The following is a 16,014-nucleotide window of genomic DNA, read 5'->3' on the forward strand; positions in this document are numbered from 1 at the left end:
GACTGTCATTACACGGCTGAATTCGAACAGTGACTGGCGTTGGAGTTTAATTATTTTTGATGCGTTATTGGCTGGCCATGCAGCAGTAATATCTGGACTGCTGTAAAGCAGTTACAGTAAAAGCTTAGGTAGGTGGCATTATGCAGTACTTTGGGCAGATTAGGGGCAGATCCTTCCACTGAAACAACAGTGTGTTAATTTAGACCTCGCAGGCAAACTGAGAGGCTCTAAAAACTCAACATAGTGCATGTGTAACTAAAGAGGTGTTAATTGCCCCATGCTATTTTTCACTCACATTTTATGATCTTCATTTCCTGTTTTGAGGCGTTGGCTTTCAAACAGTAGTGAGGGTGTTTCATCACAGAATGAGATCGTCCAAGTATGTGAAATGGATCATTCCAGGGCACTAATGTGTGATTGACAGGTCATTAGGATACTTTGATATTTAGAGTTGAGAGAAGCCAACTCGCCGACATCTTCCTATCATTGAATAATGCAGGAGAAACCCTTAATTTAGCTGAAGCTGTCCCCAGAAAAACTTTCAAGAAACTCTTTATTCTTTGCACCAGGGCCACACAATTAATGGAAATACAGTCGAAATTGCAAACATGGCCAAGTGCAATATCAAAACTGCATGAAGCTGCAAAAGGTAAGACTTGTGACAAAACAGCATCATTATGAAGTACTAGTGCTGCAGACATGGTTTGGCCGACAAGTCTTGTTCTCCAGATGTAAGAAAACATGTCTGTTTGATTCAGACCCCAATAAATGTCACATCATCATGAATAGAAATAAATATGATGATGCAAAAATGACCATTCCCGCCAGTCGTGACCAGTCGTGACTCACAAATGCAATATCTGTCAAAAACATGTGGCTCAGCAGGCAGGTCTAATCAGAAGGACGGCGATTCGATCCCCACTAGTTTAAACTACTTTCGTTGGAGGTAAATGTGAAAGTGAGCAGACCCAAAATGTTGCTAATAACTTTCTGTGTAAAACATTTCTGACTGCTTGTGTTTCTTGCATGTCTGACCTCTTCTTTTTTTAACCTCACCAATTATCTTAGCAAGTACAGTGTCTTACCGTATCTGATAGGAATGGTCACCAAAGCAGAAAGTTTAGACCCAAGTTGTAACAAAACAGAATAAACTCTTAACAATCACATAGTGTAGGAGTTTAAACTTTTAGTCAGCGACTGTCAGTTTTGCTTATTATTATAAGCCAATCAATGGACCATTCAGTTCGTATAAAGAAGAAGAAGTTAATGTTGATTTTGTGACACAAAATCAAACACTTGATTGGCTGTTGTCCAGCTTATAAACTCTCTTGATGTCAGTATTTAGGCCTGGCCACAAAATCTATTTTTATGCTGTTTCTTCTAGAGAACAAGACAAGTTGACTGAGAAGTTGATTTTTCTTTAACTGACTGATTTGATAAAACCCTCGGAGGATGTAAATCATAATTACAAGGAAAAAAAGCAGTGTAAATCGCAATTGCAATGTTGTTGAGAGAAATTGCGATGTTCTGACCTGATGTGCCAGATGGCTTGTTGCATAGAACCATCTGGTAAATCGTCCTCCTGTCCACCTCCTCCTGTCCACTTATTGAAATGGAAGACCCTGGACCCTAAGCCACTGGTTTGCTCACCAGCCACTGCAATGCACAAGCAGGTCCCAAGAAACTGCGTCAGGCATAAAAAAAGCCTATGCGAAATCAAAAATGTGGATTTCTTTAGCCTGGCTATTGTAGGTAAGGTGCAACACGGGTGTTGGGGGAGATTTTAATGGTTAAAGGAGTCTTCCACCCAAACCAGGGTCACTGGTGATTGATTTGATTAACTATGTGAAACCAGCTGGAGTACAGGGATATGACAGGACTCATGTTTGGTGCAACCTTTGATTCACTTCCACATTTCCCCAAATCATGCCCCATATTCTCTTCCTGCTCTTTCTCTGAGGAGTAAAAACAAGCCTTTTTCTTCTCTTGGGTGACATACCTGGAGACAGAGCCGAGCGCTGGAGTACTTAGCAGCCAGCCAGTGGCTTCTAAGTAAAACTGACAGTCAAGCCAGTGTGGGCAGCCAAATTTAGCTCCCCTCGCTTGGGCAAACGGCTGGATTCAGAGGTTCAGAAGCTTAAATGTAGCTTAGCACAGGGACACAGAAAAAATGGTGTTACCTGTTTGATGGTTCTTTTGATTTATGACGGCGCTGTCTGATGCCAGCTGTGGAGGCCAATGACGGGTCAGTACATCATTTAGCATTTGTATACAGTTTCACCCAACCTATGGCACATATCCCAGCTCATATTGATAAATACCATGCTGTGTGGATTTATGTTCTTCAGGCATCCGCCCTTGGGCACTGATATATTGAGCATTTTATATACCACAGGTTTAGATTATCAGAGGAAGGCACAGCTGATTTTTTTTTACAGTTTTGGCTTCAATGGATATAAATATTACGAGATGTGTGAAACAAACTAATGTGTATACTATGAAATATTGATTTGAGACGCTCACTGTACCTTCGGGGATCTGGTTTTAAAATGTGATCTGCATCTGAATATCTCACCAGAGTTTAAAAAAAAAACAACTCCGAGGTTTGAGGTATGATCACTCGCATAATAAATCGACATTGTCATTCTTACTACACGCAGACTCCATCTGTGGGCATTCTCTCATTAGTGCTGCAGTAGGTGGTCAGTGTTCGTTCAGCTCCGTGCTTGGAATCGCAGCTGGTGCTCGCCAAATAGTGTACATGCATGCAAATGAGTCAGCTCACTGGAGGTAGAGCACCTTGTGAAATCACACGCTTTTATGCAAAACCGGGTTTAAAGGGAGTTCAGCCAATTTTTTGTGTCACCGGCAAAAACACTAAATACAGATGTGAAGACATGTAGAGACCTGTAATGAACCTCATCAGCAGACATTCACCTGTAAAAAATGAGATTACACAAGACAGAAAACAATATTTCATGCAGGCATAACCTCAGAAAGTGTGATTGGATTGGGCCTTTTCCAACAAAAGCAAATCTGGACACAGATCACATTTTGATAGGTATAAATGGAGCCATATGTGTTTGAATGTGAGGCAGGTTCGGAAATGTGACCAGTCTGCTCTCCCATGCTGTTCCCCATCAATTCACTGCTTAGCGTGGTCCACCGGAAGGCGACACGCAAAGGATATATTCCATGTGCTGCTCGAGCAGCACCATCAGGGCCCCATTCCCAGGATAAAATGGACGAGATCTCCCTGTCAGGAGACACGCTCACGTTCATGCAGGCAGCTGGTGGGCTGAGTGAATTTCCACGGCAATGGGAGAGCTGGGGATGGTCAGCATAAAGCGACAGAAGGTGTCGCTACGTAATCACCTGTGGGATATTGAGAGCTAGAGGGACTGTGATGGTGTTTTTATGAGGCTGGTTTGTGCTTCAAGCTGGCAAATTTTGAAAAAGGCAAGTAATCAACTTGTTTTTATCCTGTGTAGAGATTTTAAAGAGACAGATTTAGTAAACATTTTCAGTTACTAGAGCGAGTAACACAAGTTTGCTATTTGATTTTGGATTTAACGGAAATCGATGGTTGCCTGGTGCAGTTTGTAAAATAAAAGCAATAATTGAAGGCAATCATTCTCATGCCCAACTCGTTAAAAACTGATGCTTTTGGATTGTAGGCGGGCTCGGCCGCCATCCCAAAGAGTCAATATGTGACGAGTTGGGAATTTCTTACAAATTGGATCTAAAATTGGAGCTAATATTTTCCATTCGTTCTCAGCTTAACTACTAAAACCCTAATTTGAGTTAGTTTTGCCTAAACTTAGCAAACATTTTATGTGATGGTGAGCAAAAGAAAAGTCAACATATACACATTTTTAGTCTTTGTGTGTGTTTCTGTGTGTGTGTAAACCCGCCTGAAAGCCAGTTGGTGTTTACAGATTCCAGCACTTTCACCACAGAGTTGGCATCATACATGTTCATTGAAGACTAATCAACAGAGCGCAGTGTGTGTCTGGTTAAACTGGCAAGGTTTTAAGCCCATCCTGATCTTTTAATTAGTCTGATTATCCAAACAGCTGTCTGCTGGAGCTCCCTCTGACTTTCATGCTCACACACACACGCATATACGCACAGTGTGATAATGCTACATATGTGACTGCCGACGGGTGCCCTCAGAGCGGGGTGTGATAAATATTGTCAGCGCTGCTCTGATGACGGCGCTCCAAGCTCTGACTGACTGTCAGCAGCACACCCTCCACGCCGGATTTTTCTAGATAAAGGAGAAAGTTTTCAGACTTCTGCAGGAGACTTTGAAGAGTCGGCTGCTGAAGTCTTTGTTTGAGACTTCGAGTGTGTTTTGTATGCGTTTGTATTCTGCATTTATGTCCATCATGGTGACGTTGCAGGCTTCAAAACTGAGCTCCTTCTCAGCTCTCTCTGCATGCACACACTATGCAAACAAGTCTGCTCTCTCCACTGTAGTAAATCATCCAGTGTTGCAACGTAATGCATCTTTTTAAAAAACAGTTTCTGATGCAGAGATTAATTACATTCGCTAAGGAAGTTATGTTTTCACTGGTGTCTGTTTGTTTTTTGGTTTGTTGGTTTGTCAGCAAGATTACACAAGAACTCCTGAATGGATTTCCACTCCACAGATGTTCTTACTTTCTTTAACATAGCGAGATAGGTCTTTTTTCAATATTTTCAGTAAAGTGTCAGCGAATAATGCCTTTCCTAATGAAAACAATCAGGTGTATTTAGGTGGCTGGTATCTATGACTGAGTATAATTTGATGCAGATCGGATCTTAAATTATGGTTAAGCAGCTATGGTTGTTTTAAAATTAAAAACATCCAGGGCTGTCGAGTTTGATATTTCATTAGGCTTCATTTAATTAAAGGGGACTGTTATGATCACTTTTTGGCTTATACTCCATTGGATTCATGGCGGTCATAGGTTGGTTATCATCTGCCATGATTGTAATTTTTTCTGGTCGGATTGTTTGTTTGTCAGCAGGATTACAGAAAACCTACCGGCATGATTTTTATGAAAGTTGGCGGAAGGGTGTAGCAAGCCAAGAAGGAACCCATTAAATTTTGGAGCAGATTCATATCAAAGGAATACTCTCATTAATCATTATTTTTCACTTTTGAAAACTGTAGAGGTTACGCTCGCAGAGTTGTGTGTACATCTGGTCTTGGTGGTGGTCTGCCGGCCTCTCCAAGCAATTTATTCTGTATAATTAACAATAACAAGAATCTACAGCCATGCAAATGGATCTGTAATGTCAAGTAGATCTTTGAGATATACGTTTCCAGCATAAGTGAAAAGTTTAACCTGCTGCTAGTCGGGTAAATAAAAAATTCATGACAATCCATCCAATGCTCTAAACTATGGTATTGTAAATGAATTATTATCCGCTGCAAAGCTTAGTTTTCAACTGCAGACTCCAGTCAATAAACCATGAATAATTCATCACACACACAAACATAATTCTGCAGTGATTAGAGCGAGTGAATACGAGGAACATGTGTTTCGAGCTGCCATCTCTTAAAGGGTTGAGTGTTCACCAGTTGCGGCGGTAGTCAGCGCTCCTCTGTGAGCTCCTCTAGTTTGTGGCTGGGTACGAGGCAGTTAGCTGTTACAGCACCTCTATCCCCCGGAGGAACCAGCTGCTCTCTTGTTTTTTGACTCTCCACAGGCTGTTCTTTCCCTTTCCAGGCCTCCCAGGGGATTTACATGACACCTGCTGAGCTTAAATGGTGGATTCTCTTCCTCCGCACAGCAAAAACAATTTTCATTCACCCATCTGTTAAGGAAACTGTTATCATGGCTGCACGTGTCTCTAAACATGTTAGAAAAGGCTCCTCCTGCAGGGATGAGTCATTTAATAACACCTTTTTTTTTTTTTTTTTTTTTACGTGTTTTCTCAAAGTCAAAAAGGAAAAGATTACTCAATAATGGGAATAAATGCTTTAATTGACCATACTTTTGGTACTGTCATGTTCCAGGAACCAGGTAGTTGATGTTCCTGCGCTGCTGTCAATCCACAGCCTCCATCAGTCTCCTTTTTCTTCTCTATCTCCATCTTCCCCCCCCCCCCCCCCCCCACCCCATGCTGTCTCTGTCATACCCATTTCCCTGCCGGCAGCGTCACATATCATGTTGTGTCATGACAGAGCTGCAAAAAAACTGATGGGGAAAAAACCTCAAGAGAAAAACGAGAGAGAACATCACATCTGTTTAAATGACCTCCTTCACCCTCATACACCTCACTGACTCCAGACCTGCGCAGCCGCTGCAACAATTGGACTGCTGTATGCGCGCGCACACACACACACACACACACACACACACACACACAGACACACACACACACACACACACACACACACACACACACACACACACACACACACACACACACATACATGCCTCTCAGAATCTATTTTTGGAAACATGGCCAGATATTGGGCCATATTGAGGAGAGCTGCTCTCACCAGTGTGAGTTCTAACTGCTGCTCAGTGCCAGTGAAAGAAACCCTCATTCGGACTTATTTCTTGAGCTCTGATGGCGACATGTAGTCTGAGAAGATTAATTAATTAGTTGTTCAGTCGATCAACATAAAATCAACATTAAAACAAAAGTTGGATGAATTTGATCGAGCTGTGAACAAGAGTGCTGCGCGTATTTTTTGTAGGCTAACCCGGAAGTTAGCATCGCCCTGGTTTTCCCTCATCAAAAAGCCCTATGGGAGTTTTTAATTGGATTTTGGATTATTGCAGAAAATAAGCTCTGATAGACTATAAACAAATTACATCGCGGTCACATGACTTCCACGTCACCACCACTAAGCTGACTACCAGACTATACTATACACGCTTTACTATAAATTGGCCATTCTACAAACAAAGCCTGCCTTTTATGACGAACCAGTGAATAAATGAGTTTCCATGTTCGACATGATGACGTTTAATGTCCCCGACAACCTCTGTAGTCTCATTTAGCCACTTGTTAGCAACCACCGTTTTCAAGACACCTAAAAGCTTTAACATTCCCATGTGTGGTATTAACTGACATATTTAATACTGTATGTTTAAGCTGTGTTAACCACAGACCTTATTTCAGACACCTGACCGAAAACCCATTAAACATAACCACTGACTTTGAGATCAGGGAACCGGATGTACAAAAATGCTAACTGATTCCTCTTTATTGCTTTATTTTAAACAGGGACAGTGTACAAAAAATGTAAAGCACCAGATTTAGCACAATGCTAATTTTCATCTGTTGCGCTTGGTGCACATAACGGTATAAAAAAGGATAACAATAAAAATAACAACCAGACTGAAAAAAATAACACTAATAAACACACCTGTAGGACCAGGAAAGGATCATTAGACCTTGATGAGGACATGACTGTGAGGGAAGAGAAGAAAACCCGGTGTTAATCCAACATGCCAGTTAAATCCAAAATGTGAAGACGCCTTGCCCTGAAGCCTGATACAACACCCATAAAATGTGACATTGGATGGTTGTATTTCGATGTAGCTGTCTTTAAAGTCAAGCATTGGTTGTGTGCTTGAGAATGTGCATACAAGCATGCGAATATATGTAATTAACAAGAGCAAAATGAGTAAAAGAGAAAGAGATTAACTGTAAGAGTTGTCGCCAGACACCACTGATGTAGGTAAACAAACAGAAACGTAATTAGTCAGACGACACTGAAACATAATGTTTAGTCTCACCACGTGGTTGTTTGGCGTTGGAAGAAGGTCAGATCCAGGCCATGTGGATGCTATAAGCCGTGAGTGAGTGGTGGTGGTGGTGGGGCGGTGATGTGATCAGGGGATGTCTTTTTAATCAGAGAGAGGCAGATGTAGTGCCCCGTGCTGCAGATGGGGGGCATTGTAGGACCTGAGAATCTGGAGGGATCCAATAGAAAGAGGGATCTCAGTGCGAAAGGTCCCCACAGCCTGAGCCGCGCTTCAGCCGTCTCTCTCTCCCTCACTCAGTTGCAGCAACACACACACACACTCTCTCTCTCTCTCTCTTTCTCACACACACATACACACACTTCTTCCCCCCCAATCGCCTTCTCTTTCCCGCTCTCTCTCACACACTCTCTCCTTGCCTCGGTCGCTCTCAGTCACTCATCCTTCAGCGCTTTTTTTCCCCCTCGTTTCATCTCTCCGCCGTGGAGTGCAGAGAGAGGTGATTCGGATCCCCGGCTGGCTGGATAGATTGGCTTAAACAGAGACAGAGTTGGGGGACCTGAGGGACTAGGACGGCACGGGGGCGGGGGATTCCGGCAGGAAAGATCCAGCGCAAGATTTTCCCTCCGGCGGAGATTATTTGCATCACAAAAAACCTGTGGAAAAGAGGACTCTGACTCTATACTGGCTGCACAACCGCTGTCCACACAAGAGGTGCCATTTAGTGTGTTTTAATTTGTGTGTGCGCGTGCGTGTGATTTCCGAGTCCGCTCACCTTTTCAGTATGCAGATTCGTCGGCTCGGCTCCTTTTCTCATGCAAATGTAAATTGGCTGGTCGTGCAGCTCCAGGTCTTGATGGAGCCGGTGTCTTTTAATTCAGGTTTGCACGATTATAATGCAGCGCTCTGTGAATTAGTTCAGCTCTAATGGTTTTGTGTCTGTGTGTGTGTGTGTGTGTGTGTGTGTGTTGTGTGGGAACACACGACTGAAGAACCAGAGCGTGCTAAATAATACATCCCTCCAATATGACAGAAAACTTCCAAACTAGGTTATTCTTGAATTAATGTGGCGCTCATTATATTCCCTGCGATTACATCCTCCTCCTCCAAACGCTTTTCTAGTCGTTTTGCGTGTTCGCATGCGTCTGCTGGCACATGTGTGCCCCGCTGTCATGTGCGATCTCCGGCATATCATGCTTGGATGTCACAGCCTCAGGATCACAGCGAGGGGGGGGGTAAAAAAAAAGGAGATGAGGAGGAGGAGGATGGGAAGAGGAGAGGGGGGGGCTAAATGCTATGTGGCATTGCGCCAAGTTGCTGCTTTACAGAGGGTGTTGAAGGTTAGACGAATGTCTTCTCAGCCTCCGTCCGCCTCCGTCCTGCTGCTTTACTTCCACGCAGAAGAGCAACAAGAACGACAAGTGTGTTGGTTAAAGCGGCACCATGAGGAATCCCTTAAGTAACGTCAGTGAGCTTCCCCCCCTTCCTCTTCCTCCTCCTCCCACTCTCATCCGTCCTGTCCTGCCTCCATTTGAGATGTGATTGTGAGAGCAGATAGATGGAGTATTTGTTGGGGGTGGAACTGATGCTTGTTTTAGCTCGCTCCCCCTTTCTACTCCCCCGTGGGATTTGCCCTTGCCTTCCATCTCTCTTCTGTTGCTCCCACCATCTCCATCTCCATCACTTTTTCTTTTAATCTGCTGAGCCAGCATGATTTACTGGTTTAAAGTGGGAGTCCATTCACGCACAACTGGTATAGAGAGGCAGAGAGGAGGCGGAGGGGGAGGGAGGGTGTGGAGTGGTTTTTTCTCAGGTGAGGGGAGGATGGAGGTAGAAACAGCCCCCCGGGGGAGTCGGCAGGTGATTTATATGTAGACATTTCTCCACACGTGTTCCCATCAGCACCTCCAACAATCGGCGGCTGCACTTGACAGATGCTGAATCCTAGAGAGGGCAGAGTGTGTTCATTAGCGCGCGGCTGTGTTTGTTTGTGGGGATTTAGCAAATTCAAATTGTTTGCTTTTCAGTGATTTCTGGGTCATTTGTCGCTGCAGTGTTTTCAGCTTCTTCAAGTTTGGAAAATTGCACAGAAAAACAGAGCGAGTGAAGCAGTGTGTTGTTTTCTTCTGGAAATGCATCAAGCTGTCCCCATTTCTTTAGGTTTCTGTTTGTTTACCAGGAGAACATGTTTACAGCCCCTCACGTCAGAGTGATTGATTTGATGGGATGGGTCTCGTTCTGATTACTCACTCCTGCCCTTTGTGTTCCTCCAGGGGGCGTGATAGACAAGGAGCTGCGCCACTACCTCAACCTGCGCTTCCAGAAAGGCTCGGTGGACCACGAGCTGCAGCAGATCATCCGGGACAACCTCTACCTCCGCACTGTCCCCTGTGAGTTACCTCATCCTCGCCCTACCTCCCTTCACACCTGTGTCACTTCGACTCACTTCGTTGAGTGAAATGCTCTTGGTATTTTCTGCCCCTTCCTGTTTGTGGTAATTTGATTAATTAAATATTGTTTTAAGGGTTATTTCAGATATTTTTGTGGCTGTCACAAGCAGGAATTTTTAGGGATGTAAAATAATCTCCAGGAACTTAATTTAGACTGTGGTCCCTTTGCTGACACCCCTTTTTGACCAAGGTGGTTCAGATGCTCGTTCAAATCAGTCGTTTGTGTTTCGACAGCCAAAGAGTGGCACCAACACTGGAACTGCTTATGTCAGGGGCTGGGGTTATCGTGACCAAATAAAACAACGTATGACCACCGTTTCTAAAAGCCAGAGCTGGTGCAGCGTCTTCTGGCTTGTCCAGGGGAGAATAAACAAAGGATTTTCACTACGGATGCCAAATCGAAGCAACAGTGGGTCGAGAACCAGTCATGTTTGGATGCCAATGTAGGCTTTCAAAGCCAGGAGCAACACTTGTAAAGAGTCGGTGTAGTCTGGGAAATTGAAATCGGATTGCAAACCAGTTCTTAAAAGGTTTGCAGGTTGAACCAACCCAGAACCAGTACTTGGCTTACTTTGGTCGAAAGTGGGTAACACAGTTCCTCTAAAGGGAAACCTTGGCTCAGGTCTTCTTTGTTGTTTTTTTGAGCCCTGGGGAAAAATACCTCGCTGTAAACCTGCCATGCATAGCCTTGACTCCTTGCTTCTCATCAGCATTATTGTAAATATCTTTAACTGACCCGTATGTTTTGACTAAATGGACTATTCCAGCTGAAGTGTCTGTGATGAGAGTCTTGTCCCTTGCTGCTGTTGGCTGCAGTCCCAAAACTCCCTTGTCTTGTCTGTGGGGGTAATCACTGAGCTGCTGGAGTGTTGGTTAAGCTGGAATCAGGCCTGTCGGCAAGTTCGACCCTTTTAATCAGCCCTCTGTCTCTAATTAGCTGCATTGTAGACAATCAAAGATAAGATTTGGGGGAGCTTTAAGATATTGATACTTGGTGTTTTTAGGTCAGGACATTTAAAATTCAGTGGTTATCTGGGTCTTGCTCTTCTGATTCCTATTTTGCTGAAAATATGCTCATTGCCATCAGTTGATAGCCTGTGATATTAAAGGTTTTTGTGTGTGTGTAAAAGCTCTAATCTGTGTATAGTGTGTGTGCTAGCTCTGCATTAGCCTTGCCATGCCATTAGGCCCAGCTGTCCGGTGGCTAACTCTCCCCTGAATCCTTAATGGAGGTGCATTCTTCAGGGCCAGGAGCAGGCGGATTTCACTCGAGCCACTTTTCCGTCGTCCTTTCTGCACAGAATACAACAGGAGGAGCCCCCGAAAAAAGGAGCTATTTGTTTGCAGCAGAAGCGTAATTTTCTCTGATAACCACTCACAGAGCCGCTGCCGGTGAGCCATTGGAGATGGAGAAAGAGGTGAACAGTAAAGAGGGAGAACAAATGGGAGGACAAATAGAGGGGGAGAGACACAAAAGCGAATGGGAGAGGGAGGAGGCATGAATATGATGGGACGCAGACTGTGATGACCACATAACCACACTGCAGATAAACTGTTGCAGAGAGAGAGAGAGAAAGTAAAGGGAGGTTAATTTGTGCATTAATGAAGCTTCAACAATGGCCCTCAGTGCTGCTGAGAGGAAGAGGCCTAGTCATGACTGAGCTGGGCTTTTTATATCTGAACTGATGGACGAATGGACGGATGGATGGATGGATAGATGGATGGATCCATTTTGGGTCTACACATTTGTGGAAATAGTGCAATTTTTCCTTTGTTTTCAGTTTTTCACATGGTTATGTTGCTTTTTCTGCTTCTTTTCAAGCCCCTTTTTACACATTTAATCACTTCGTCCTGGTGACATGGTCGGAGTTACTGTTGTCATGGTGTCCATGTTCATGTATGTGACTTAAGGGTGGGCAATTGGACAATTTTAGATAATGAGTGGTGGTAAGAAGTCCACAATTTACTTAAAATAGAGATTGCAGTATACTTTACATTAGGGATCGACCAGTTATTGGTCTGTCCGATGGATAGATCTGTTTTGACTGTACACATTTGTGGAAATGTTGCAGTTATTCCTTCATTTCTGTTTTTCATGTGATTATGTTTGTTTTGCTGCTTTTTTTCTTCAAGCTCTTTTTGCACGATTAATCACTCCTTCCTGGTGACATGATCAGAATTGGGATTATCGTTGGGGTTATCATGGTGTATGTGACATAGAGGTGGGCAATGTGATGATTTTCGATCAAGATCGATCTTGAAGGAGTCAAAAATCCACTTTTCAGGCAAAGAGTATAATACTTAACATAAGGCATAGACCAATTATCGGCCTGGCCAATTATCGGGGCTGATATTCTGCATTTTCCCCATTATCGGTGTCTGTGTGTGTCTGATAATTGGCCTTTACCCGCCCACAGGACAGATTTAGATCCCAACAGACCATCCTGGTCAAATGAAGTAAAAGGAAAAAAATACTGTACAGTAGATGCTGTAAAACGACCTTAAGTACGATGGCAAAGTTTGATGGATAGATGGAAAGATAAGGTGGCTGACTATACAGTGATGTGTAGATGCATTGACAGATTGTTGAGACCCTGACTGACAAATAAACTGACAAACAGAAAAGAGAGAGATAGTGGTAATTGATTCATCACAGCATTTTTCTAGTAGCTTGGTTCTAAAATGATGCCAACTTCCCAGGTCTGATGTTTGGCACAGGGTCAAATCCAACCACAGTTTGAATTGGCTTTGGCACAGGTTGAACAAAAATGATGACTCAATCACTCAAGATAGTTTGGGCAAAAATAACCAAGTAAAAACCCTGAAAACCTTTTATGGAGCTCGAGAGCCTTTCATGTGTTTCAACCACAGGATCCAGGATCTGAATTTATTTCTGGCTCCCCCCCAAAAAAACCTTTATTTGCTTTATCGATCACCTCGGATTGAACACAAACCTTGAGGCATGTTTTTTTGACGTCAAAAACAAAGTCATGCAATGAGTTTCATAACAGGTTTACAAAGAGGTATTGTGAAGTTTTCAGACTCTGTTCTTGGTCATCAGACTAATTTACCTCATTGTCACAATACTTGGATACACAACAAGAAATGTACAAAAATGACTTTTCCTTCCAGATTTAGCGTCTCGGCTTTGTTCCAGGAAGTTCTTGAGACAGTTTGATCAGTTTACACCTGTTGGCCACATATTAGACAGATGAACATGAGTTTTGATTGGATCTCTGTTGGATGTGATTGCCGTCTGTACAGCTAAAAACAATCAGCCTTACAACTTGAACTATGATAATTATCCACATGTAAATTGGAAAATTGAGCCACATTTGGACAAATGATGTGGAGGTCTAGGAAGACTCATTTTTCCCCAGAATCAAGAAAATGAATCTAAAATTTAGAGACAGAGGTGTACATGGATGCCTGGTGAGATCTTTGATGTGTGATAAAACTAAGTGTGACCAAAGAGCAAGAGAGACAAGAGGATTGTAAGTGAAAGATCTGAAGTAGTTCATCATAGCAATTTAAACATAACCCTTGAGTGGTAAGAAGAGACATTTTCCGAGGGGGGATGGAGGCTGATGGGTAGACAGTAAGAGAGCTGCTGCCACCCATACCAATCGTGGATCTTTTGACGGAGTCAGCCAGGGCAGCGAAGGCTGTGCCAGCTCTTAGACAAATTGCCTGGTTGAAATCCAAGGTCAGGGCGTTAATAGCCTGAGCCCATGTGAAATCAGGCCTATCGTCTGGTAATCCACATAGATTTGATGGGGGAAGATAGAGAGCGGAGAGGAATAAGTGTGTGTAGACTAGTTGTGACTCTAAAGACGGCTACGCTGATCGACAATGGTTGAATTATTTAGTTAAAATTGAACTGGAAAGCAAGGCAATTAAATGTATAGATTTTTATAATCCGACTTTTACACAATTTCAGGCGCGCTCGTTTATAGGCAGTGTGTGTGTTTACATTTATTTGAAGCCTCCAGAGCCGAGCAGAAAAAATATTTGAAAACAGCTTTAAATATTTGAGCTAATTTACGGCAATTTGATTTCACTTGCATGTATTTCTTTACATTAGAGAAGATAACTCGATGGTTGGGTACATCAGCTGAGAAATAAAAATAAGTGTGTCTCATGGTTTCCCTCCCCAAAAAAGTAAGGAGGTCATTAGGATTATATGAGTCAGCACTCCAGTTGAGTCCTTTATGTATTCATCATATTTATTTATTTCTTCCTCTTCCAGCCTTTCCTTTCTTCCTCCACAGAAGCACACTCGCTTCTTCATATTGTTCTGAGCGCAGCCTTTTAGCCCTTGGGACACAGTAAAGCACTTAGTGAAGAGCAAGCAATGGTGTCTGCCTTTTGACTGTCTGTGAATTATAAAGCTGATGAGGAGGAGGTCGACTGCGGGTAAAAAGGTGAAGAGATGCTCTTGTCAGTTTCTCACTTCGCCCTTCACTCAACCCTCCCTGGATGAAATGATAACAGACACACTGACTACAGTTGTGTCTGCAACCAATCCTTATTTGACACCTAGTGCACTACATTTACTTTTTGAATCTGACAGATGACATAGTGCCCTATAAAATCCTAAGTTATTACAAAAAAAGCAGCATCCAAGCATGCCCTTAACCAGTTTAAAGCAGTGTCAGATTTATGGACTTCTAACCCCAGAAACAACAGCTCAAAACTCATCGGAAAACTTTGTCGGTCCAGTATGGACTGGAACAAAGACAATTTTCAGTACTCTTATATATGGAAAAAGTTTGATATGAAATGTCAGCGAGATCAAGTCGGTTTAAACAGATATAGCAGCCCTTCCTTGACTATATCACAGCACTGAGAGAACTCACATGACACCTCGCAGTTGTTTTTTCTCTTTTCTTTTCTCCCTCCCATGTGTAATGAAGTGCAGGAGAAAGCAGGCATTGTTCTTGTTTGCTACCCGCTTCGACGTTCTGTTTCAATTTCTGTCAGAAATGTCAGAAGTAAAATGTTTTTCTTTTTTAAAAGAAGAAGAAAGAAAGCAACGTCTTTTTGTATCCATCATTGGTTGGTTCAACCAAAGACAGGTTTTGCTTTTAATAGGCTTAAAATAGGAAAATCCTGTCCTTACACTCTCTCCACACTTGAGGTTTAACTTAAAGGTGAACGACACAGTTGAGCGCTTATTATGTAGGAAGAGTGAATGAGTCAGCGAGGAGGCGATTCCAGACACAACCTATGACTGTGACTAATGGCACTGACTCTAGAAAATGCATAAAAAACACTGACAGGCACGACACGAGTGATACGGATAAAATCTTCTATAATGGTACATGCACTGTAGTTTTATAGTAAAGAAACGTCTCTTCAAAAACCGTTTAATTTAAGCTTTATAGATTGGATTGTTAAATAAACTTGAGAAATAAAGTGCAAAATTGTCCACGATGGTCGAATGCAGCCTGAGGGATAGAGTACATATCGCCCAGTCATGATGGCCACCATTAACCCCACACCATGATACCTGTGGGAATGCAGGCACCATGTAGAGAGTGAACAAAGTTGTTTAACAGCAGAGGAGGGACCCTTAAACCAAACATCCCAGTGAACATCAGCTAATGGGGACCTAAAGTTTATGAAGGGTGTGATTGGATGTTCCCACATCTGTCTTTAAAGTGTGCGAGTGCGTGTCTGCTTTTACCGCTTTGTTGCTTTGCAGTGCTTCTGAGTCATAACATTTATGTATGTGTGTGCTTTAGCCTTTACATGCGTGCACAAACAACATATGCCCTAATCGCAGGAAGTGGTGGTTGAAACTGAGTTAATGGGGAGTTTGATGCCCACAGGGGCGTTGAGTTTCT

General features: G+C 43.0%; 1 protein-coding gene across 12 annotated transcripts in view; it reads left to right on the top strand.

Moving 5' to 3' along the window:
* Positions 1 to 16,014, top strand: part of magi2a (membrane associated guanylate kinase, WW and PDZ domain containing 2a) — a 226,257-nt gene that overhangs the window by 58,919 nt on the left and 151,324 nt on the right. For 11 of the 12 annotated variants that reach the window (XR_014621567.1, XM_084346037.1, XM_084346041.1 and 8 more), the window contains exon 2: positions 9,989 to 10,105. Coding sequence is in view for 10 of the 12 variants with exons in the window: in XM_084346037.1 (XP_084202163.1) it covers positions 9,989 to 10,105 (117 nt within the window). In the remaining 2 variants the exon portion in view is untranslated. Of the gene's footprint in view, positions 1 to 8,038; positions 8,430 to 9,988; positions 10,106 to 16,014 lie in introns of those variants that run through there. The other variant, XM_084346048.1, reaches the window with a different exon arrangement.

Source organism: Pagrus pagrus, assembly GCF_965226575.1.
Source record: "Pagrus pagrus genome assembly, chromosome: 23".
In the NCBI taxonomy this organism is placed as follows: domain Eukaryota; kingdom Metazoa; phylum Chordata; class Actinopteri; order Spariformes; family Sparidae; genus Pagrus; species Pagrus pagrus.